This window comes from Bombina bombina, chromosome 5 (assembly GCF_027579735.1).
Source record: "Bombina bombina isolate aBomBom1 chromosome 5, aBomBom1.pri, whole genome shotgun sequence".
In the NCBI taxonomy this organism is placed as follows: domain Eukaryota; kingdom Metazoa; phylum Chordata; class Amphibia; order Anura; family Bombinatoridae; genus Bombina; species Bombina bombina.
This window is the reverse complement of record NC_069503.1, coordinates 918,760,716-918,787,136: the sequence shown is the minus strand read 5'-3', so window position 1 is coordinate 918,787,136 and position 26,421 is coordinate 918,760,716. Positions and strand designations below refer to the sequence as shown.

The following is a 26,421-nucleotide window of genomic DNA, read 5'->3' as shown; positions in this document are numbered from 1 at the left end:
GATCAACATTGATGCAATTATTTAGATTTTTGCAATACTTATATTAGCACAAAAGCTTCTACTAAAGTATATCACTGCTTTAATGTACACATTACCTGGGAAGCCCATAGTTGTAGGTCACATGCTGATGTAATACCTGATCGTACCTGCTCATTTTTAAAGTGAACAAGAATGTTGCATAAAAACATGTTTGGGGGTTGACGTTAGTTATAGATATATATATCTATTAGCGCTGCACATACATACATATCAGTAGCTCAAATCATATCTTTTTAAGCAAATAAACATTTATTTTATAATCTCCCGATGGGAATATGACGACATTAACATTTTACAGGTCTTCCTTTTAGGATTAATACAACCTTAGGGTTGAGAAAAAGCATAAACCCTATCATGAGTTAAAACAATTTACTTTTGGTTTCCCAGAATCGCAAGAACAACATAAAAAAACAATATATTTGCGTAATTGAACACATAGATTCAATATGTCAATGTATGAAAAGCACATTTATTCGAATAATATTTAGTGTTAAACTTATGCAGCAAAACAATTTGGAAGTATTAAGGGTACCAAAACCAAGTAGCATTGCTTTTAAATACTGACACAACCACATAGTCCTATTTTAAGTTTGCAAACTTTTGAATCTAAAAAAATCTGTACAAAATTAAGTTATTTATATATATTTTTTTTTCAAGGATTGGGTGCTTCAATTAAGCTTCTCATCTTCCCTGTAGATTTCAGCATATGGGGTCCAAACTAAAAAATAACCAAAGAAAAGATTAAGTCATATTAAAAAAGAGTAATGAGTACAGAACATAATATAGATATTACAAACAGCAGATGTAATATCTTATAACTCAGTACAGTAGTCACATTTACACTTTCATCATTTTCACAAAGCATCTAATTTGCTTTATTCACTTTAATCATGAACACACATTGAATTGAAAAAAAAACCCCATAATTATCCTATGTGCCCTCATTGGATATATAATGTATCAATAAAATAAAATCTACTAATAAAAATAAATTACAAAAATATTTGTCAATACACTTTCATATTTAAACCATTGCTTATTTTGCATTGGCTCATCTATTTTAACCCATCACCCCCAAGTGGATCAGATTTGAACAATTCTATTACTTTTACAGACAAACCTTATTTAATTTTGTGACTGCCAAAAATGATAATGCACATTGCATTTTGTACATTTATTCTTATTAGCCAAATGTATGGAAATTCTCATTTTAAAATTAAGTTTAGCACGTCCAACATAAGTTACAGTGCTTTAATACTAGACAGCATCTATTGCAAACATGTCAACCACAGATGTCAAACAATTCTGAACCACTTCTATGCTTTGTAGGAACATACATACTCATGGAACACCTTTATCTGTGATGGCTATTAAAATACCCCTTCTGCTATTTAGCCAATTATGAACCTCTAATGCTTTAAATGGTTGCAGTTTATTAGGGGATAAGATCTTAAAGTCATATTCAGAGATTCCTTTATTAAACATCTCTTAATAAGGGATATTTATTTTCTTTAATAAACCACTTTATCTCTCATATATCTGAGAACCTTCATTGTATCAATATTGAACCTTGTCTGGCTAAGAGATACCATTATCCCTTGTTGTCTCTATTAATAATTGTTTTCACCTTTGTAGAAAACGTCTGAAATATGACAATGCTAATTCTGTATAGTATAACTCAGCAATAAAAGCATCCATCATTTTATCTGCTTTACTTCTGAAATCATCTCCTTGGGAACAATTTCTTTATGTAAGCTGAAACTGATAATGGATATACTAGTCTATCATCTATAAGGATGACATTTACTAGCATGTACAGTCAGTAATACTCCAGCACCAGTGGTAATATGAGTGCACGCTGGAAAAGCCCCTGCTTGAAGGCTCCAACACAATCCACAAACGAATAACTCCAGCAGCACAACAAGGGTTAACAATCTTCCAAACCTTTTATTGTACCAGGAGGGGAAAAAAACATGACGCTTCGGGTTCAAATGCCCTTAATCATATGACCTCTTTACAACACACATCTTACTTAAATACCTATCACCACAGGTGTAACTAATCCAATACAATTTCATCATACATCTAACCTTTAGTTCTAGACGCCACCTAGTGGTCAAGGTATAGAATTACATCTTAATAAAAAGTCTAACAGTGTTACATATTTGCATTTTGGCATTAAACTACATCAAACAAAATAAATAAATAGTTACAAGTTTAGAGAGAAGGGATTCTTCTTCGCAGCACTTTTATTTAGAAAAAGGATTAGCAGAATCTAGAAAAAATCAAATTAGAGAAAAATATTAAAATCTATCTCACGATTCATACCTTTAGGATATAGACAATCCAATTTATATATCCACATAGATTCCCTCTTTTTTAAGATCAACTCCCTGTCACCACCTCTCCTTGGGACAGGGACATAATCTATAATTTGAAATTTAAGTTGTGCAATGGAATGACCAAAAGTCAAAAAATGATTAGAGACTGGGGCATTAAGATCCTTACACCTTATATTTGACTTATGTTGTATAATCCTATCTCTCACCCGTTGGGTGGTCTCTTCAATGTAGATCCACCCACATGGACACTTAATTAGGTAAATTGCATATCCTATATTGCACGTGAAAAAGCCATTAATCTTATAGATCTTACCAGTAAGTGGGTGTTGAAAAAGTGGGACCTTTAACCATATTATTACAATTTGCACAGCCCAAACAGGGATAACAACCCAGATTTTTACTTGAAATATAACTTTGTTTAGGTTTTATATTACCAATATCAGCCCTTACAAGTCTATCCTTGATACTAGAGCCTTTCCTATATGCAGACATAGGGCCATTATCAATGGCCCGGATGACATTCTTTTAACATACACCAGTGTTTTTTTTAATAATTTTCTGAATTTGTGAACTCTTGATTGTTGTATTCTGATACAAAAATTATTCTCTCTCTCTTATCATTATCTTTACTCACATTGGTCTGTGCTACACTTTTAGCTCTCAAAATCTCACCCTTTATTAGGTCAGTTGGATAGCCTCTATCACTAAACTTCTTACCCATTTCCTCAAACCTTTTATCAACAAGTCTTTCATCTGAGACAATTATTTTAACTCTAGTCATTTGACTTCTAGGAAGGGACTTAATAAGAGCAGATGGATGTGCACTTGTATAATGTAATAGACTACTCTTGTCTGTGCTCTTTCTATATATATCTGCCATAAGCATCCCCCTTCCTTATACACCAAAGTATCAAGAAAATGTATTGAATAGGATTATACAACTTAAGTCAAATATAAGGTGTAAGGATCTTAATGCCCCAGTCTCTAATCATTTTTTGACTTTTGGTCATTCCATTGCACAACTTAAATTTCAAATTATAGATCATGTCCCTGTCCCAAAGAGAGGTGGTGACAGGGAGTTGATCTTTAAAAAGAGAGAATCTATGTGGATATATAAATTGGATTGTCTATATCCTAAAGGTATGAATCGTGAGATAGATTAATATTTTTCTCCAATTTGATTTTTTCCAGATTCTGCTAATCCTTTTTCTAAATAAAACTGCTGCGAAGAAGAATCCCTTTTTATTAAGATGTAATTTAATTAAGATGTAATTCTACACCTTGACCACTAGGTGGCGTCTAGAACTAAAGGTTAGATGTATGATGAAATTGTATTGGATTAGTTACACCTGTGGTGATAGGTATTTAAAGGGACACTAAACCCTAAATTTTTCTTTCATAATTCATGTAGAGAATACAATTTTAAACAACCTTCGAATTTACTTCTATAATCTAATTTGCTTCATTTTTTAGATATCCTTTGTTGAAGAAATAGCAATGCACATGGGTGAGCCAATCACACGAGGCATATACAGTGAGGCCCCGGTTTACGCACGACTCGGTATACGAAATTTCGGTTTACGAAATCGAAATTTGAAGAAAATTTGACTCGGTTTACGAATTTTTTTCGCAATACGAAACAAAATGCCGGTCAAAATGCCGGTTTGCCCCCCTCTGTTTACTAATATTTTTCGCAATACGAAACCAGTGGCCCCTGTGCCCCCTGCATACTCAAGTATGATTGAATTAATGAAGTTTGGGTACCAATGTAGAGGTGTTGGAGAGGTTTTGGAGCCATTTTGCAGCAAGTTGTTGAGCCTTTTGGAGCCATTTGCAGCAAGTTGTTAAGCCTTTTGGAGCCATTTGCAGCAAGTTGTGGAGCCTTTTGGAGACATTGGAGCCATTTGCAGCAAGTTGTTAAGCCTTTTGGAGCCTTTTGGAGCCTTTTTTGGACACTTTACTTGAATTTTTTCGGACCTCCGGAACGCATTAATTGATTTTCAATGCATTCCTATGGGAAACCGTGTTTCGGTTTACGAATTTTTCGCAATACGAAACGACCCGGAGAACGAATTAAATTCGTAAACCGAGGCCTCACTGTATGTGCAGTCACCAATCAGAAGCTACTGAGCCTATCTAGATATGCCTTTCAGCAAAGAATATCAAGAGAATGAAGCAAATTAGATAATAGAAGAATTAGAAAGTTGTTTAAAATTGCATGCTCTTTCTAAATCATGAAAGAAAACAATTGGGTTTCATGTCCCTTTAAGCAAGATGTGTGTTGTAAAGAGGCCATACGATTAAGGGCATTTGAGCCAGAAACGTCATGTTTTTTTCCCTCCTGATACAATAAAAGGTTTGGAAGATTGTTAACCCTTGGTGTGCTGCTGGAGTTATTAGTCTGTGATTTACTAGCATGTACGAACCCATTAAAATATATTTTTTAACAAAATTGTGTAGAGTCAATGTTTTATAACCATCATAGAACAAATATAAATCTAACATTTCTACCCCCTTCATAAGGCATGTTAGTCGTAAAAGTAAGAACAATGTTATTCTAGTTAAGATATTGAATAAAATGCTGAGCTCTATCTAAAATAGCTTAAAACATAATTCTACTGCATTAATCCCTTTCTACGTGGGATAACAAACTCACTGGACAAACCCAATTGTTTACATTTTCTTGTAGTAGTCCCGTTCTCTCATTATTTACTATCTTTAACCACTGGCTGTAGGTAAAACTCAAGTTATTTATATAATAATTCACTACATATAGACCAAAAGCAAGAAATTCCTGGTCTACCCATTCTGGTCTTTATAAACAATTTTGGAGATGAATGAGGGGGGGGGGGGGGACACACACCTGGAAAGCCACTGATCAACTCTTGCCCACCCCAAGAAAACATAATTTATGTAAGAACTTACCTGATAAATTCATTTCTTTCATATTAGCAAGAGTCCATGAGCTAGTGGCGTATGGGATATACATTCCTACCAGGAGGGGCAAAGTTTCCCAAACCTCAAAATGCCTACAAATACACCCCTCACCACACCCACAATTCAGTTTAACGAATAGCCAAGAAGTGGGGTGATAAGAAAGGAGCGAAAGCATCAAAAAATAAGGAATTGGAATAATTGTGCTTTATACAAAAAAATCATAACCACCACAAAAAGGGTGGGCCTCATGGACTCTTGCTAATATGAAAGAAATGAATTTATCAGGTAAGTTCTTACATAAATTATGTTTTCTTTCGTGTAATTAGCAAGAGTCCATGAGCTAGTGACGTATGGGATAATAGATACCCAAGATGTGGAACTTCCACGCAAGAGTCACTAGAGAGGGAGGGATAAAATAAAGACAGCCAATTCCGCTGAAAAATAATCCACAACCCAAAACAAAAGTTTTAGTCTTAATAATGAAAAAAACTGAAAATATAAGCAGAAGAATCAAACTGAAACAGCTGCCTGAAGTACTTTTCTACCAAAAATTGCTTCAGAAGAAGAAAAGACATCAAAATGGTAGAATTTAGTAAAAGTATGCAAAGAAGACCAAGTTGCTGCTTTGCAAATCTGATCAACAGAAGCTTCATTCCTAAACGCCCAGGAAGTAGAAACTGACCTAGTAGAATGAGCTGTAATCCTTTGAGGCGGGGATTTACCCGACTCCACATAAGCATGATGAATCAAAGACTTTAACCAAGACGCCAAAGAAATGGCGGAGGCCTTCTGACCTTTCCTGGAACCAGAAAAGATAACAAATAGACTAGAAGTCTTTCTAAAATCCTTAGTAGCTTCAACATAATATTTTAAAGCTCTTACTACATCCAAAGAATGTAAAGATCTCTCCTTTGAATTCTTAGGATTAGGGCACAATGAAGGGACAACAATTTCTCTACTAATGTTGTTAGAATTCAGAACCTTAGGCAAAAATTTAAATGAAGTCTGCAACACCGCCTTATCCTGATGAAAAATCAGAAAAGGAGACTCACAAGAAAGAGCAGATAATTCAGAAACTCTTCTAGCAGAAGAGATGGCCAAAAGGAACAGAACTTTCCAAGAAAGTAATTTAATATCCAGAGAATGCATAGGTTCAAATGGAGGAGCTTGTAAAGCCCTGAGAACCAAATTAAGACTCTAAGGAGGAGAGATTGACTTAATAACAGGTTTGATACGAACCAAAGCCTGTACAAAACAATGAATATCAGGAAGATTAGCAATCTTTCTGTGAAAAAGAACAGAAAGAGCAGAGATTTGTCCTTTCAAGGAACTTGCAGACAAACCTTTATCCAAACCATCCTGAAGAAACTGTAAAATTCTAGGAATTCTAAAAGAATGCCAGGAAAATTTATGAGAAGAACACCAAGAAATGTAAGTCTTCCAGACTCGATAATAAATCTTCCTAGACACAGATTTACGAGCCTGTAACATAGTATTAATCACTGAGTCAGAGAAACCTCTATGACTAAGAATCAAGCGTTCAATTTCCATACCTTCAAATTTAATGATTTGAGATCCTGATGGAAAAAAGGGCCTTGAGATAGAAGGTCTGGTCTTAACAGAAGAGTCCAAGGTTGGCAACTGGCCATCCGAATGAGATCCGCATACCAAAACCTGTGAGGCCATGCTGGAGCCACCAGCAGTACAAACGAACGTTCCATTAGAATTTTGGAAATCACTTTTGGAAGAAGAACTAGAGGCGGAAAGATATAGGCAGGATGATAATTCCAAGGAAGCGACAACGCGTCCACTGCCTCCGCCTGAGGATCCCTGGATCTGGACAGATACCTGGGAAGTTTCTTGTTTAGATGAGAGGCCATCAGATCTATTTCTGGAAGTCCCCAGATTTGAACAATCTGAAGAAATACCTCTGGGTGAAGAGACCATTCGCCCGGATATAACGCCTGACGACTGAGATAATCCGCTTCCCAATTGTCTACACCTGGGATGTGAACCGCAGAGATTAGACAGGAGCTGGATTCCGCCCATAGAAGTATCCGAGATACTTCTTTCATAGCCTGAGGACTGTGAGTCCCACCTTGATGATTGACATATGCCACGGTTGTGACATTGTCTGTCTGAAAACAAATAAACAATTCTCTCTTCAGAAGAGCCCAGAACTGAAGAGCTCTGAAAATCGCACAGAGTTCCAAAATGTTGATTGGTAATCTCGCCTCCTGAGATTCCCAAACCCCCTGCGCTGTCAGAGACCCCCATACAGCACCCCAACCTGTCAGACTCGCATCTGTTGAGATCACAGTCCAGGTTGGACGAACAAAAGAAGCCCCTTGAACTAAACGATGGTGATCTATCCACCACGTCAGAGAGTGTTGTACATTGGGATTTAAGGATATTAATTGTGATATCTTTGTATAATCCCTGCACCACTGGTTCAGCATACAAAGCTGAAGAGGTCGCATGTGAAAACGAGCAAAAGGGATCGCGTCCGATGCAGCAGTCATAAGACCTAGAATTTCCATGCACAAAGCTACCGAAGGGAATGATTGAGACTGAAGGTTTCGACAGGCTGAAACCAATTTCAGACGTCTCTTTTCTGTTAGAGACAAGGTCATGGACACTGAATCTATTTGAAAACCCAAAAAGGTTACCTTTGTCTGAGGAATCAAGGAACTCTTTGGTAAATTGATCCTCCAACCATGTCTTTGAAGAAACGACACAAGTTGATTTGTATGAGATTCTGCAGAATGTGAAGACTGAGCAAGTATCAAGATATCGTCCAAATAAGGAAATACCGCAATACCCTGTTCTCTGATTACAGAGAGAAGGGCACTGAGAACCTTTGAAAAGATCCTTGGAGCTGTTGCTAGGCCAAACGGAAGAGCCAAAAAACAGAATTTATGCTTACCTGATAAATTTCTTTCTCCTACGGTGTGTCCGGTCCACGGCTTCATCCTTACTTGTGGGATATTCTCTTCCCCTACAGGAAATGGCAAAGAGAGCACACAGCAAGAGCTGTCCATATAGTCCCCCCTCTGGCTCCGCCCCCCAGTCATTCGACAGACGGTTAGGAGAAAAAGGAGAAATTATAGAGTGCCGTGGTGACTGTAGTGTATGGAATAAAATTTTTTTAAACCTGACTAAAAAGCCTGGGCGGGCCGTGGACCGGACACACCGTAGGAGAAAGAAATTTATCAGGTAAGCATAAATTCTATTTTCTCCTACATTGGTGTGTCCGGTCCACGGCTTCATCCTTACTTGTGGGAACCAATACCAAAGCTTTAGGACACGGATGAAGGGAGGGAACAAGTCAGTTTACCTAAACGGAAGGCACCACGGCTTGCAAAACCTTTCTCCCAAAAATAGCCTCTGAAGAAGCATAAGTATCGAATTTGTAAAATTTGGCAAAAGTATGCAGAGAAGACCAAGTCGCTGCCTTACAGATCTGATCAACAGAAGCCTCGTTCTTGAAGGCCCATGTGGAAGCCACAGCTCTAGTAGAGTGAGCTGTAATTCGTTCAGGAGGCTGCCGTCCGGCAGTCTCATAAGCCAATCGGATGATGCTTTTCAGCCAAAAAGAAAGAGGTAGCAGTAGCTTTCTGCCCTCTCCTCTTACCAGAATAAACGACAAACAAGGATGAAGTCTGTCTGAAATCCTTTGTTGCTTCTAAATAGAATTTTAAAACACGGACCACATCTAAATTGTGTAACAAACGTTCCTTCTTCGAAACTGGATTCGGACACAGAGAAGGAACAACTATTTCCTGGTTAATATTCCTGTTGGAAACAACTTTTGGAAGAAAACCAGGTTTGGTACGCAAAACAACCTTATCTGTATGGAATATCAGATAGGGTGAAGTACACTGCAAAGCAGACAATTCAGAAACTCTTCTAGCAGAAGAAATAGCAACCAAAAACAGAACTTTCCAAGATAGTAACTTTGGACGCCATGGCACAATTTGAACATACATTTAAAGGGGGAACCACCTTGGCCTCCATACACACAGAACATATGCTATCTGAAGGTATAGACATGTTAGACAGACTTTGGCAGGCTATTAATGCAATAAAACCGTTTTTAAACAAAACCGTTACTGTCTCTTTAAATAATAAAATGAGCACACTTTATTTCTGAATGTTTGAAAAACTATGAAGGAAATATCCGATCTTTTCAAAATTTGCACCCTAGTGTCTTAATGCTTTGAAAGTATTGCACACCAAATTTAAAGTCTCTAACCCCTTAAATGAGCAAACCGGAGCTAATTGTTTAATTTGCCAGTTTAAACCCACTACAGTCCCAGCCACAGCCTTTGCTGCAGCTTTTACCTTCCTTGGGGGTTATTCAACACAGAAATAAGCCTTCTTGAAATCGTTTTTATGGCCACAGGACCCTCTCACATGAAGCTGCATGCACTGCTTCCAAAAGTAACTGCGCAACTGAGGCGCGAAAATGAGGCCTCCTCCCTCTGCATACCAGAGTGAAGGGGCCTTCCTGACTAGATTAGGTGTCTAAACAACTGCCAGGCGTAATAAAAACGTTCCCAAAGGTGTTTCAAAGTCACCAAACACTCCAAAGTCATATAAATTATATATAAATCAATTGATTTAGCCCACAATAGTGTCAACAAGTATAGAGCCCATTTATAAGCCTTCATTCTGTTATCTAAGAAAATGGCTTACCGATCCAATAAGGGAAAATTACAGTCTTATAGCATTACTATGTCTTGTTAGAAAAGAGACTAGTCATACCTGGAGCAGAAGTCTGCAAACTGTTCCCCCCAACTGAAGTTCTCTGGTTTCAACAGTCCTGCGTGGGAACAGCAATGGATTTTAGTTACTGTTGCTAAAATCATACTCCTCTTTTAACAGAACTCTTCATCACTTTCTGTTGTAGAGTAAATAGTACAAACCAGCACTATTTTAAAATAAACTCTTGATAGAAGAAATAAAACTACAACTAACACCACATACTCTTTACCATCCCCGTGGAGATGCTACTTGTTCAGAGCAGGCAAAGAGAATGACTGGGGGGCGGAGCCAGAGGGGGGACTATATGGACAGCTCTTGCTGTGTGCTCTCTTTGCCATTTCCTGTAGGGGAAGAGAATATCCCACAAGTAAGGATGAAGCCGTGGACCGGACACACCAATGTAGGAGAAACTGGTAATGCTTGTCTAGAAAAGAGAATCTCAGAAACTGATAATGAGCTGGATGAATTGGAATATGAAGGTATGCATCCTGTAAATCTATTGTGGACATATAATGCCCATGCTGAACAAAAAGCAGATAGTCCTTATAGTCACCATTTTGAATGTTGGTATCCTTACATAACGATTCAATATTTTTAGATCCAGAACTGGTCTGAAGGAATTCTCCTTCTTTGGCACAATGAATAGATTTGAGTAAAACCCCAGATCCCGTTCCAGAACTGGAACTGGCACAATTACCCCAGCCAACTCTAGATCTGAAATACATTTCAGAAACGCCTGAGCCTTCACTGGGTTTATTGGAATGCGAGAGAGAAAAAATCTTCTCGCAGGTGGCCTTACCTTGAAACCTATTCTGTACCCTTGTGAAACAATGTTCTGAATCCAAAGACTGTGAATCGAATTGATCCAAATATCTTTGAAAAACCGTAACCTGCCCCCTACCAGCTGTGCTGGAATGAGGGGCGCACATTCATGTGGACTTAGGAGCTGGCTTTGACTTTCTAAAAGGCTTGGATTTATTCCAGACTGGAGAAGGCTTCCAAACGGAAACCGTTCCCTTAGGGGAAGGGTCAGGCTTTTGTTCCTTATTTTGACGAAAGGAACGAAAACGATTAGCAGCCCTGTATTTACCTTTAGATTTTTTGTCCTGAGGCAAAAAGGATCCTTTCCCTCCAGTAACAGTTGAAATAATAGAATCCAACTGAGAACCAAACAATTTATTACCTTGGAAAGAAAGAGAAAGCAAAGTTGACTTAGAAGTCATATCTGCATTCCAAGTTTTAAGCCATAAAGCTTTTCTAGCTAAAATAGCTAAAGACATATACCTGACATCAATTCTAATGATATCAAAGATGGCATCACAAATAAAGTTATTAGCATGTTGAAGAAGTTTAACAATGCTATGAGTATTATGGTCTGACACTTGTTGCGCTAAAGCCTCCAACCAGAAAGTGGAGGCAGCAGCAACATCAGCTAAAGAAATAGCAGGTCTAAGAAGATTACCTGAACATAAATAAGCTCTCCTTAGAAAGGATTCAAGTTTCCTATCTAAAGGATCCTTAAATGAAGTACTATCTGCCGTAGGAATAGTAGTACGTTTAGCAAGAGTAGAGATAGCCCCATCAACCTTAGGGATATTGTCCCAAAACTCTTATCTATCAGATGGCACAGGGTACAGTTTCTTAAACCTTTGAGAAGGAGTAAATGAAGTACCCAGATTATTCCATTCCCTAGAAATTACTTCAGAAATAGCATCAGGGACAGGAAAAACTTCTGGAATAACTATATGAGGTTTAAAAACCGAATTTAAACGCTTAGTAGATTTAGTATCAAGAGGACTAGACTCCTCCATCTCTAATGCGATTAACACTTCTTTAAGTAAAGAACAAATAAATTCCATCTTAAATAAATATGAAGATTTATCAGTGTCAATATCTGAGATAGAATCTTCTGAACCAGATAGATCCTCATCAGAAACAGACAAGTCAGAATGATGACGGTCACTTAAAAATTCATCTGAAATATGAGAAGTTTTAAAAGACCTTTTACGTTTACTGGAAGGAGGAATAACAGACAGAGCCTTCCTAATAGATTTAGAAACAAATTCTTTTACATTAACAGGAACATCCTGAGCATTAGATGTTGAAGGAACAACAACAGGTAATGGATTATTACTAATGGAAATACTATCTGCATTAGCAAGCTTATCATGACATTCATCACAAACTACAGCCGGAGGAACAGTTACCACAAGTTTACAACAAATGCACTTAACTTTGGTAGAACCAGCATCAGGCAGCGTCTTTCCAGAAGTAGATTCTGATCCAGGGTCCAGTTGAGACATCTTGCAATATGTAATAGAAAAAACAACATATAAAGCAAAATTATCAAATTCCTTAAATGACAGTTTCAGGAATGGGAAAAAATGCCAATGAACAAGCCTCTAGCAACCAGAAGCAATGAAAAATGAGACTGAAATAATATGAAAAAAAGGTGGAGACAAGAATGACGCCCACATTTTTTGGCGCCAAAAATGACGCCCACATTATTGGAGCTAAGTACAACGCCTAAAAATTTTTGGCGACAAGAATGACGCCACATCCGGTGACGCCGACAAAAATGACGCCCACATTTTTGGCGCAAAAAAACGTCTGAACACAAAAAAAACGCTTACCTGATAAATTTATTTCTCTTGTAGTGTATCCAGTCCACGGATCATCCATTACTTGTGGGATATTCTCCTTCCCAACAGGAAGTTGCAAGAGGATCACCCACAGCAGAGCTGCTATATAGCTCCTCCCCTCACTGCCATATCCAGTCATTCGACCGAAACAAGCCGAGAAAGGAGAAACCATAGGGTGCAGTGGTGACTATAGTTTAATTAAAATTTAGACCTGCCTGAAAAGGACAGGGCGGGCCGTGGACTGGATACACTACAAGAGAAATAAATTTATCAGGTAAGCATAAATTATGTTTTCTCTTGTTAAGTGTATCCAGTCCACGGATCATCCATTACTTTTGGGATACCAATACCAAAGCTAAAGTACACGGATGATGGGAGGGACAAGGCAGGAACTTAAACGGAAGGAACCACTGCCTGTAGAACCTTTCTCCCAAAAACAGCCTCCGAAGAAGCAAAAGTATCAAAATTGTAAAATTTGGAAAAAGTATGAAGGGAAGACCAAGTTGCAGCCTTGCAAATCTGTTCAACAGAGGCCTCATTTTTAAAGGCCCAGGTGGAAGCCACAGCTCTAGTAGAATGAGCTGTAATCCTTTCAGGAGGCTGCTGTCCAGCAGTCTCATAGGCTAAACGGATTATACTCCGAAGCCAAAAAGAAAGAGGTTGCCGAGGCCTTCTGACCTCTCCTCTGTCCAGAGTAAACAACAAACAGGTTAGATGTTTGGCGAAAATCTTTAGTAGCCTGTAAGTAAAACTTCAAGGCACGGACTACGTCTAGATTATGCAAAAGACGTTCCTTCTTTGAAGAAGGATTAGGACATAATGATGAAACAACAATCTCTTGATTGATATTCTTGTTAGAAACCACCTTAGGTAAAAACCCAGGTTTTGTACGCAGAACAACTTTATCTGAATGAAAGATCAGATAAGGAGAATCACAATGTAAGGCAGATAACTCCGAGACTCTTCGAGCCGAGGAAATAGCCATCAGAAAAAGAACTTTACATGAAAGAAGTTTGATATCAGTAGAATGAAGGGGTTCAAATGGAACCCCTTGAAGAACTTTAAGAACCAAGTTTAAGCTCCATGGAGGAGCAACAGGTTTAAACACAGGCTTAATTCTAACTAAAGCCTGACAAAATGCCTGAACGTCTGGAACTTCTGCCAGACGCTTGTGTAAAAGAATAGACAGAGCAGAAATCTGTCCCTTTCAAGAACTAGCTGATAATCCTTTGTCCAAACCCACTTGGAGGAAGGACAATATCCTAGGAATCCTAACCCTACTCCATGAGTAATTCTTGGATTCACACCAATGAAGATATTTACGCCATATCTTGTGGTAAATTTTCCTGGTGACAGGCTTTCATGCCTGTATTAAGGTATCAATTACTGACTCGGAGAAGCCACGCTTTGATAGGATCAAGCGTTCAATCTCCATGCAGTCAGTCTCAGAGAAAGTAGATTCGGATGATTGAAAGGACCTTGTATTAGAAGGTCTTGTCTCAGAGGCAGAGTCCATGGTAGAAAGGATGACATGTCCACTAGGTCTGCATACCAGGTCCTGCAGGCGCTATCAATATCACTGATGCTCTTTTCCTGTTTGATTTTGGCAATCAGACGAGGGAGCAGAGGAAACACATAAGCCAGGTTGAAGAACCAAGGCGCTGCTAGAGCATCTATCAGTGCCGCTTCTGGGTCCCTGGACCTGGATCCGTAACAAGGAAGCTTGGCATTCTGGCGAGACGCCATGAGATCCAATTCTGGTTTGCCCCAACGGAGAACCAATTGAGCAAACACCTCCGGATGCAGTTCCCATTCCCCCGGATGAAAAGTCTGACGACTTAGAAAATCCGCCTCCCAGTTCTCTACACCTGGGATATGGATCGCTGACAGGTGGCAAGAGTGAGTCTCTGCCCAGCGAATTATCTTGGAGACTTCTGACATCGCTAGGGAACTCCTGGTTCCCCCTTGATGGTTGATGTAAGCCACAGTCGTGATGTTGTCCAACTGAAATCTGATGAACCTCAGTGTTGCTAGCTGAGGCCAAGCCAGAAGAGCATTGACTATTGCTCTTAACTCCAGAATATTTATTGGGAGGAGTTTCTCCTCCTGAGTCCATGAACCCTGAGCCTTCAGGGAGTTCCAGACTGCACCCCAACCTAGAAGGCTGGCATCTGTTGTTACAATTGTCCAATCTGGTCTGCGAAAGGTCATACCCTTGGACAGATGGGCCAGAGATAACCACCAGAGAAGAGCATCTCTGGTTTCCTGATCCAGATTTAGTAGAGGGGACAAATCTGTGTAAACCCCATTCCACTGACTGAGCATGCATAATTGCAGCGGTCTGAGATGCAGGCGCGCGAATGGCACTATGTCCATCGCCACTACCATTAAGCCGATTACTTCCATGCACTGAGCCACCGTGGGGCGCGGAATGGAGTGAAGAACACGGCAAGCATTTAGAAGTTTTGATAACCTGGACTCCGTCAGGTAAATTTTCATTTCTACAGAATCTATTAGAGTCCCTAGGAAGGAAACCCTCGTGAGAGGAGATAGAGAACTCTTTTCTTCGTTCACTTTCCACCCATGCGACCTCAGGAATGCCAGAACTATCTCTGTATGAGATTTGGCAATTTGAAAGCTTGACGCCTGTATCAGGATATCGTCCAGGTAAGGAGCCACTGCTATGCCTCGCGGTCTTAGGACCGCCAGAAGTGAGCCGAGAACCTTTGTAAAAATTCTTGGGGCTGTAGCCAACACGAATGGAAGAGCTACAAATTGGTAATGCCTGTCTAGAAAGGCAAACCTCAGGAACTGATGATGATTCTTGTGAATCGGAATGTGAAGGTAGGCATCCTTTAAGTCCACTGTGGTCATGTACTGACCCTCTTGGATCATGGGTAAAATGGTTCGAATAGTTTCCATCTTGAATGACGGAACTCTAAAGAATTTGTTTAGGATCTTTAAATCCAAAATTGGTCTGAAGGTTCCCTCTTTTTTGGGAACCACAAACAGATTTGAATAAAACCCCTGTCCTTGTTCCGTCCGTGGAACTGGATGGATCACTCCCATTACAAGGAGATCTTGTACGCAGCTTAGGAATGCCTCTTTCTTTATCTGGTTTGCAGATAATCTTGAAAGGTGAAATCTCCCTTGTGGAGGAGAAGCTTTGAAGTCCAGAAGATATCCCTGAGATATGATCTCCAATGCCCAGGGATCCTGAACATCTCTTGCCCACGCCTGGGCGAAGAGAGAGAGTCTGCCCCCTACTAGATCTTAGAGGCAGCAGCAGGCTTTCTGGCCTGCTTGCCCTTGTTCCAGGACTGGTTAGGTTTCCAGGCCTGCTTGGATTGAGCAAAAGTTCCCTCTTGTTTTGAAGCAGAGGAAGTTGATGCTGCACCTGCCTTGAAATTTCGAAAGGCACGAAAATTAGACTGTTTGGCCTTTGATTTGGCCCTGTCCTGAGGAAGGGTATGACCCTTACCTCCAGTAATATCAGCAATAATTTCTTTCAAACCAGGTCCGAATAAGGTCTGCCCCTTGAAAGGAATGTTGAGTAATTTAGACTTTGAAGTCACATCAGCTGACCAGGATTTGAGCCATAGCGCCCTACGCGCCTGGATGGCGAATCCGGAATTCTTAGCCGTTAGTTTAGTCAAATGAACAATGGCATCAGAAACAAATGAGTTAGCTAGCTTAAGAGTTCTAAGCTTGTCAACAATTTCAGTCATTGGAGCTGTATGGATGGCCTCTTCCAGGGCCTCAAACCAGAATGCTGCCGCAGCAGTGACAGACGCAATGCATGCAAGGGGCTGTAAAATAAAACCTTGTTGAATAAACATTTTCTTAAGGTAACCCTCTAATTTTTTTATCCATTGGATCTGAAAAAGCACAACTGTCCTCAACCGGGATAGTGGTACGCTTTGCTAAAGTAGAAACTGCTCCCTCCACCTTAGGGACAGTCTGCCATAAGTCCCGTGTAGTGGCATCTATTGGAAACATTTTTCTAAATATAGGAGGTGGGGAAAAGGGCACACCGGGCCTATCCCACTCCTTACTAATAATTTCTGTAAGCCTTTTAGGTATTGGAAAAACATCAGTACTCACCGGCACTGCATAGTATTTATCCAGCCTACACAATTTCTCTGGCACTGCAATTGTGTCACAGTCATTCAGAGCAGCTAATACCTCCCCAAGCAATACACGGAGGTTCTCAAGCTTAAATTTAAAATTAGAAATCTCTGAATCAGGTCTCCCCGATCCAGAGACGTCACCCACAGACTGAAGCTCTCCGTCCTCAGGTTCTGCATATTGTGACGTAGTATCAGACATGGCTCTTACAGCATCTACGCGCTCTGTATCTCGTCTAACCCCAGAGCTATCGCGCTTGCCTCTCAATTCAGGCAATCTGGATAATACCTCTGACAGGGTATTATTCATGATTGCAGCCATGTCCTGCAAAGTAATCGCTATGGGCGTCCCTGATGTACTTGGCGCCATATTAGCGTGCGTCCCTTGAGCGGGAGGCGAAGGGTCCGACACGTGGGGAGAGTTAGTCGGCATAACTTCCCCCTCGACAGACCCCTCTGGTGACAATTCTTTTATAGATAAAGACTGATCTTTACTGTTTAAGGTGAAATCAATACATTTAGTACACATTCTCCTATGGGGCTCCACCATGGCTTTTAAACATAATGAACAAGTATCCTCTGTTTCAGACATGTTTGTACAGACTAGCAATGAGACTAGCAAGCTTGGAAAACACTTTAAAGCAAGTTAACAAGCAATAAAAAAAACGTTACTGTGCCTTTAAGAGAAACAAATTTTGACAAAATTTGAAATAACAGTGAAAAAAGACAGTTACACTAACAAAATTTTTACAGTGTATGTAACAAGTCAGCAGAGCATTGCACCCACTTGCAAATGGATGATTAACCCCTTAATAACAAAAACAGAATAATAAATGACAAAAACGTTTTTTAAACACAGTCACAACAACTGCCACAGTCTACTGTGATTGTTACCCTCCTCAAACACGACTTTGAAGCCTTTTGAGCCCTTCAGAGATGTCCTGGATCATGCAGGAAGAAGCTGAATGTCTCTGTCAGTATTTTTAGCTGCACAGAAAAGCACTAAAATAGGCCCTTCCCACTCATATTGCAACAGTGGAAAGCCTCAGGAACTGTTTCTAGGCAAAAATCAAACCAGCCATGTGGAAAAAAACTAGGCCCCAATAAGTTTTGTCACCAAACATATATAAAAACGATTAACATGCCAGCAAACGTGTTATATTACACTTTTATAAGAGTATGTATCTCTATTAATAAGCCTGATACCAGTGGCTATCACTGCATTTAAGGCTTTACTTACATTAATCCGGTATCAATATTTTTCTAGGGATGGAATTTGCTAGAAAATGCTGCTAACTGCACATACCTTATTGCAGGAAAACCTGCACGCCATTCCCTCTCTGAAGTTACCTCACTCCTCAGAATATGTGAGAACAGCAATGGATCTTAGTTACTTCTGCTAAGATCATAGAAATCACAGGCAGATTCTTCTTCTAATGCTGCCTGAGATGAAACAGTACACTCCGGTACCATTTAAAAATAACAAACTTTTGATTGAAGTTAAAAAAAACTAACTATAATACACCACTCTCCTCTTACTACGTCCATCTTTGTTGAGAGTTGCAAGAGAATGACTGGATATGGCAGTGAGGAGAGGAGCTATATAGCAGCTCTGCTGTGGGTGATCCTCTTGCAACTTCCTGTTGGGAAAGAGAATATCCCACAAGTAATGGATGATCCGTGGACTGGATACACTTAAGAGAAAAATGACGCAACCACGAACAACTTCCGGCGTCAATTAGGGCGCCGGAAATGACAAAATTTTTGCGCCAAAAAAGTCCACGCCAAAAATGACGCAATAAATTGAAGCATTTTCAGCCCCCGCGAGCCTAACAGCCCACAGGGAAAAAAGTAAATTGAAAATTTTTTTTTAAGGTAAGAAAAAATAATCCTTCATATGCATTATCCCAATAATGAAACTGACTGTCTGAAATAAGGAATACTGATTACCCTGAATCATGGCAAATATAAGTTTAAACACATATATTTAGAACTTTAAAAATAAAGTGCCCAACCATAGCTTTAGAGTGTCAAATAAAATAAGACTTACTTACCCCAAGACACTCATCTACATATAGTAGATAGCCAAACCAGTACTGAAACGAGAATCAGTAGAGGTAATGGTATATAAGAGTATATCGTCGATCTGAAAAGGGAGGTAGGAGAAGAAATCTCTACGACCGATAACAGAGAACCTATGAAATAGATCCCGTAGAAGGAGACCATGGTATTCAAATAGGCAATACTCTCTTCACATCCCTCTGACATTAACTGTACTCCGAGAGGAAAACCGGGCTCCAGCCTGCTGCGAATCGCATATCAACGAAGAATCTAGCACAAACTTACTTCACCACCTCCACGGGAGGCAAAGTTTGTAAAACTGAATTGTGGGTGTGGTGAGGGGTGTATTTGTAGGCATTTTGAGGTTTGGGAAACTTTGCCCCTCCTGGTAGGAATGTATATCCCATACGTCACTAGCTCATGGACTCTTGCTAATTACATGAAAGAAAGGTCCTTTGTGCCTTGGCCTCCATTTAAATGGCATATGGGGACTTCCAATAGACTCATCACCATAAAACCATGAATATATGCGTTAGAGTCAGCGTACAGGGGGCAGAGCAGGCCATAGGAAGCTTTACTACAAGACAGAAGTGAGCATAATGGGCTTCATATAAAGATGCACAATCTTGCTGAAAAACGGCTTAAATGCACATTTTTTTTAACCGAAACAAAGGGGAAACAACATGCCTAGTGTTACCTAATGCAATGCAACACTGAATATAAAGAATCAAAATCCTGATAGGATACGTTGTATTTTCTTTTCCACAAGCTTCAAGATAGAGATAAATTCTCTTGGAACTTTTTAGAAGACCCAGGTGGTTTTTGGTGCAGTGGTTTTAGAGCGTTCTGCGGTAGCAGCAAAACTAAATGTACAGAGTGTGCAACATTACGTATCATATTTCTACCATAGTAAAGTAGCTATTGGAACTAAAGCATACATATGCATGATAGTTTAGCATGTTCTAGGTTCCCCAGTTAGTAAATCTCTATAAAGGTGAAAGCAGTTGGTATGCCTTGAAATCATCTAACAATATGAAGAATTGGGAAGCACTGCTACAGTGTTATCACAAATATTACTCAGATAAGGTACTATGTGACTTCAATTAAAATTACTTATTCTCTGTTACAAAAAAATATCCCCATTCAATGTAGAGATTGTCATTGTATAGTAATTGGTATATTCTGGGCCACTGAATGGAGATATCTGCAGCTATACTTACCAGTGGAGTTTCAGGTGCTGATTTGTTTTCTAGTTTAGGAACACTCTTTTCTGATTCACTCTGACTGTCACTCCTGTATCTGTATGCAAACTTCTTTTTTAAAGCTTCTGCAATAAGCGTTGCCGGGTCATAGGGTCTTGATTTTAACGCTTCTGGTGACCTGAGAGACATTAAATAAATAAAATGTCAAATTATATGTATAAGCCGCATATTGTTTTCTTTCATGCGCTGTGTCTATTGACTGTATGTATATATAAAAAAAAGTTAAATATTTTTAACTAAAGTAGACAAAGTAGTAATACGCGAGTACGAAATGGATATCGGGAGAAAAACCATCAGAAAATAAAACCATGCCAACAGCCCATAAAACTTAAATTATGCTTACCTGATAATTTTATTTTCTTCTGACGGGAAGAGTCCACAGCTGCATTCATTACTTTTGGGAATTCAGAACCTGGCCACCAGGAGAAGGCAAAGAGACCCCAGAAAAAGACTTAAATACCTCCCCCACTTCCCTCATCCCCCAGTCATTCTGCCAAGGGAACAAGGAACAGTAGGAGAAATATCAGGGTGAAAAAGGTGCCAGAAGAATAAAAAACTAAAATACGGCCGCTCCATAGATAAAACGCGGGTGGGGAGCTGTGGACTCTTCCCGTCACAAGAAAAGAAAATTATCAGGTAAGCATAATATAAGTTTTTCTTCTTAAACGGGAAGAGTCCACAGCTGAATTTATTACTTTTGTGAAAACAATACCCAAGCTATAGAGGACACTGAATGCAAACAAAGGGTGGGTACAGAAGGTGGCCCCTTCGAAGTGCACCACAGCATGAAATTACACGATCGCGAGGAAGAACAAAAGCCTACCCTCAGATCTGCCGACACACCACCATGCAACTTATGGTGCTCCAAGGAAGCCCTAAGCTCCCCAGTGTACCATAATTTTAGCAGACACAACCGCTAAAACTAGCCAAACCATAGGTAGGAAACCCATATCAGGACCGAAGGAAAATTCAGAGCCTGCAGACAAGGATTGGGAGAGACTAACTGTCCTAGCAAGAAAGAGGCTCTCTTGAAGAACACAGAGCCACAGCTGAACAAGAACTCGCGAGCTCCAGCCTCAATGCAGCAAAGCTGATCCTAAGCCATCGTGGGACACCATCCCACAGAGAAATGCCAAAAAATTTCAGCAACCACTCTCGTCCAGGAAGAAATCCGTACCCTAGAAGAACATCCAACACCAGCAACAAATGCAACCAGTGGAGGGATGAAACACCGTGAAGCCCCCCACCGAACGTAGAACAGGATCAACTGAAAGTACACAATCAAGACTCAACAGAGCAGAAAGATCGCCGACCCCCACTCCGAGGTAATGGACCCAGCCCAAAAAGGCTGGCAACGTCCCAAGACAGAGAATACAAAATTCTCCAAACCAGACCTCAGGAGGAGAAGGAGGGCCTAAGAGGAAACGAACCCCCTGGGAGAACAACTCTGACCCATTACTTAAATCTGGCATGCTATCGAAACCATGACAGAAATACTATGTGCTCGGGTTCCAGAACCCCTACACAGTTCACTTCCCTAAAGAAGGAACATTCCTAAAAAAGGGAGATAGAGCACTGAACTACAGCGTCCTAGTACCAGAATCCAGCCCCATGACATCTTGCACGCAAGGAAGGGAAAAAACCCGTCGGAAACGAGAAGATAAGGACCTTTGGGGCCTCAATCTCATCAATGGAGGGCAAACACAAAGGTAACCGCTTCGCCATCAATCAGCATGGAGAAGAGGATGTAGAGAAACGGTAAAAAAACTATTAAGGGACCATTCTACCATTAACGCCAGCTCAGTTCAGACAGCAACCATAAGCCCACATCGAAAGGTGCAATAGCTGCCCCGACGACTACTGTAAGGCCCCGCCTGAGAGACAGCAAAACTAACCTTCAGGCAGTTATCAGATGTGCCAAAACCCATGGGTTGGAACTGAACCGCCCAGGACCGAAATCAGAAATCCAGACCCCGAAATCTCAGACAAGAGAGACATGGCCATAAGCCAGACCCGCAGAACCCAGGACTGGCCGAATGTTGTAACTCCCTGAGGAACCATCAAGTTGCCACATACAGAGGATTGCACCCTAGGTAGTGCATCCCACATCCCAATGTCCTTGGACATTGGACGCTCGCCAGAGGCTCAGACAGGCCTAAGAAGATGGCAACCAGCACCCAGAGGTGGATCTGAACCCAGGACCCTCTACTTGCAAGTCCAAAGAGCTAGATTTCCTAGAGGATCAAAGGGCAACACCCCAAGGTCTAAAGACCACCGGGTTTACAAGGGACAGGATCCAAACAAGCCCCCTAGCTTTGGAAGACGATATAATCTCCAAAGATCCTTACAAGATCAGCCTCCCGGAAAACCCTGTACAGCACAAGGACTAACGATGGGAGCCCCACAACTCCTGGCAGACAAGCTGACCAGGGGCAAATACCGGGGGAAAAAGGGAAAACACCTGCCCTCCCAATTATGAGAGCGTGCGGGATACTTGAAAGGAAAAGGAAGGACATATCCGAACTTCCAGACACAGATGACCCGACCACCCAAGAAGGGAAAAAACAGCCCCAGCAACCTACAAGAGGTAGCTGCGACTAGGCCACAAGAAACAGACATCCAGAAGATACCAAGAGTGAAAACAAAAATCGCCATCCAATCTGGTACCTCAGATGTCCAGAGGTCTTCTAAACTTCCAAACCATTTAGGAATGGAGAAACTCGGTTCCGAGGCCAAAGGACCTACTGAACCCACAATGAAGCCTTAGCAAGGTCCGAACCCAGAACCCCCTCGACATTAGGAACGGTAAAAAGGACCGTATACAATCCCTCCGACACTCCGTCCACCGAGGAATGGGTTGACGTGTAAGATCTAGTAATGGAAGGCAACAAGAAAAACAAACACTTTACCAAAGTGAACGACTCAGCACCCAACAGGATAACCAGCACACCTGCACTACGTGGGTGACATGAACCATAAGGAACAGCAGCTAGCACCCGACCAGTAGCCGCCTGGTACAAGAACGCTCCGGACAGTCCAAGGTCGAAGAAAATCGAACCCCCCTCAGGAGATATTAACCCTTGATTCCATAAAATAAAGGAGTCCCACTATGTCAACAATTTACCAATATATGTATATCTTAAAATATATTAACCCAAATAATGCATTTCCATTAGAGGGATAAATATTATAGAGTGATATACTCAGAGAAATGAATCTGCTACACATATTAGCAAAGGAACATGTCCAGCTCAATATTAGTTGCAGAGTAATGCAGAGTCTTAAGGTTTGTTAAAGGGATACTTAGATACGGATTGCAACTCTTTGACGTATAGGATTTATGCTTGGTTCAGTAATGTATTCAAAGAAAGACGGCTCCAGCTGAGGTTAAAACGAAAGTCCTTTATTTGAAAACTTTAATACATGTGAAACACAGCAAGCGAGTGATCATTTCCGAAACATGTAAGCCAGACAGTGCTGCGCCCTCAGCACCTTTCACTCGCTTGCTGTGTTTCACATGTATTAAAGTTTTCAAATAAAGGACTTTCGTTTTAACCTCAGCTGGAGCCGTCTTTCTTTGAATACAAATTTGCCTTTCCAGTATTCCAGCCGAGGATCTGTTGCCATTGGATGTTTAAGGAGCATGTGTGCGAGGCGTGTCCACTGAGCAGCGTTTTCAACTAATACAGTGTCGCAAGTCTCACCGAGGGACGTAGGAGAGGGGAGGAGTGTTTCCACTAGCTGTGAGGACTGTAGCCGGGATAAGTTGAGGCGGATGGCGGTTTCCTCCGCTTCGTCCCAGGCTGTTTTCTTTCCCCAGAGTGGCAGTTTTCCTGTTGGAGCAGTGAGACGGGCATAGGTACCAACACTGTCTTGAAACCCCGCAAGTACCCTCCTCTAGTGAGTGAAGTTTACCACGCTGATTCAGTTTGATTTACTTGCTGCCTGGTCTTTTGTGGACACACGTTTGTTTCACTTATTGCTTGTTTGCATTACACGCCAAAGCACACATTATACTAAGAAGGACTTTATACCTTGGATTCCATATACTGATACTGGGTTTCTCTTTGACTCATACATGGTTCAGTAATGCACATAAGAATAAAGGTAGACCAAACACCTCTTAAGATGTAACTTGTAAATAAGGCATGAACAACAGTATTTCACAGTGTACAAAGTTAGTAAGTAAAGCAACAATACTTGTGGTCTGATGCGAATGGAAACGACGGATTGTGCAGCTGAATTAACCAAAGTCGATTACGTGTCTGAGCAGAATGCCGTTATGCAGAAGTCGAGCTTTGTGAACAGCGTTACCGGAAACAAAGGTTAGTTGAATAGTCTTAAATGAGCTGTTTATGCGATGAGTCTGCAGTGATGATCAGAAAGACTTGGAGAGTTTGCGAATGCAATCCTAATGGTATTTAAGTCTCTTGAAACTTTGGTTACAATCTGGTAGCGAGTATAATTCACAATTTAAAAAAAAGTAAGAGCTGAAAAACATAATTTATGCTTACCTGATAAATTCCTTTCTTCTGTAGTGTGAAAGGAAAAGCCAAGGGTGAAGTGGTGACTGGAGTATAAATTAAAAAATATTTACCTGCCTTAAAAACAGGGCGGGCCGTGGACTGATCACACTACAGAAGAAAGGAATTTATCAGGTAAGCATAAATTATGTTTTCTTCTGTTAAGTGTGATCAGTCCACGGGTCATCATTACTTCTGGGATACCAATACCAAAGCAAAAGTACACGGATGACGGGAGGGATAGGCAGGCTCTTTATACAGAAGGAACCACTGCCTGAAGAACCTTTCTCCCAAAAATAGCCTCCGATGAAGCAAAAGTGTCAAATTTGTAAAATTTGGAAAAAGTATGAAGCGAAGACCAAGTTGCAGCCTTGCAAATCTGTTCAACAGAGGCCTCATTCTTGAAGGCCCAAGTGGAAGCCACAGCTCTAGTAGAATGAGCTGTAATTCTTTCAGGAGGCTGCTGTCCAGCAGTCTCATAAGCTAAACGAATTATGCTACGAAGCCAAAAAGAAAGAGAGGTAGCGGAAGCTTTTTGACCTCTCCTCTGCCCAGAGTAAATGACAAACAGAGAAGACGTTTGTCGAAATTCCTTAGTTGCCTGTAAGTAAAATTTTAGAGCACGGACTACATCCAGGTTGTGCAGTAGACGTTCCTTCTTTGAAGAAGGATTTGGGCATAAAGTAGGAACAACAATCTCTTGATTGATATTCCTGTTAGTAACTACCTTAGGTAAGAACCCAGGTTTAGTACGCAGGACTACCTTATCCGAATGAAAAATCAAATAAGGAGAATCACAATGTAAGGCTGATAATTCAGAGACTCTTCGAGCCGAGGAAATAGCCATTAAAAATAGAACTTTCCAAGATAACAACTTTATATCAATGGAATGAAGGGGTTCAAACGGAACGCCCTGTAAAACATTAAGAACAAGGTTTAAACTCCATGGTGGAGCAACAGTTTTAAACACAGGCTTAATCCTGGCCAAAGCCTGACAAAAAGCCTGGACGTCAGGAACTTCTGACAGACGTTTGTGTAACAGAATGGACAGAGCTGAGATCTGTCCCTTTAAAGAACTAGCAGATAAACCCTTTTCTAAACCTTCTTGTAGAAAAGACAATATCCTAGGAATCCTAACCTTACTCCAAGAGTAACCTTTGGATTCACACCAATATAGGTATTTACGCCATATCTTATGGTAAATCTTTCTGGTAACAGGTTTCCTAGCCTGTATTAAGGTATCAATAACTGACTCAGAAAACCCACGTCTTGATAAAATCAAGCGTTCAATTTCCAAGCAGTCAGCTTCAGAGAAGTTAGATTTTGATGTTTGAAGGGACCCTGTATCAGAAGGTCCTGTTTCAGAGGTAGAGACCAAGGTGGACAGGATGACATGTCCACCAGGTCTGCATACCAAGTCCTGCGTGGCCACGCAGGTGCTATTAGAATCACTGATGCTCTCTCTTGTTTGATTCTGGCAATCAATCGAGGAAGCAACGGGAAGGGTGGAAACACGTAAGCCATCCTGAAGTCCCAAGGTGCTGTCAGAGCATCTATCAGGACTGCTCCTGGATCCCTGGATCTGGACCCGTAACGAGGAAGCTTGGCGTTCTGTCGAGACGCCATGAGATCTATCTCTGGTTTGCCCCAACGTCGAAGTATTTGGGCAAAGACCTCCGGATGAAGTTCCCACTCCCCCGGATGAAAAGTCTGACGACTTA

At 40.6% G+C, this 26,421-nt stretch overlaps 1 protein-coding gene across 2 annotated transcripts in view; it reads right to left on the bottom strand.

Moving 5' to 3' along the window:
* Positions 1 to 267: 267 nt before the first annotated feature.
* The window catches only part of MTFR1 (mitochondrial fission regulator 1), a 202,670-nt gene continuing 176,516 nt past the window's right edge, over positions 268 to 26,421 (bottom strand). For both annotated transcript variants that reach the window (XM_053715077.1, XM_053715078.1), the window contains 2 exons: positions 20,136 to 20,295; positions 268 to 757 (listed from right to left, as the gene is read on the bottom strand). In XM_053715077.1, coding sequence (XP_053571052.1) covers positions 692 to 757; positions 20,136 to 20,295 — 226 coding nt within the window. In that variant the 3' untranslated portion in view covers positions 268 to 691. The remainder of the gene's footprint in view (positions 758 to 20,135; positions 20,296 to 26,421) is intronic.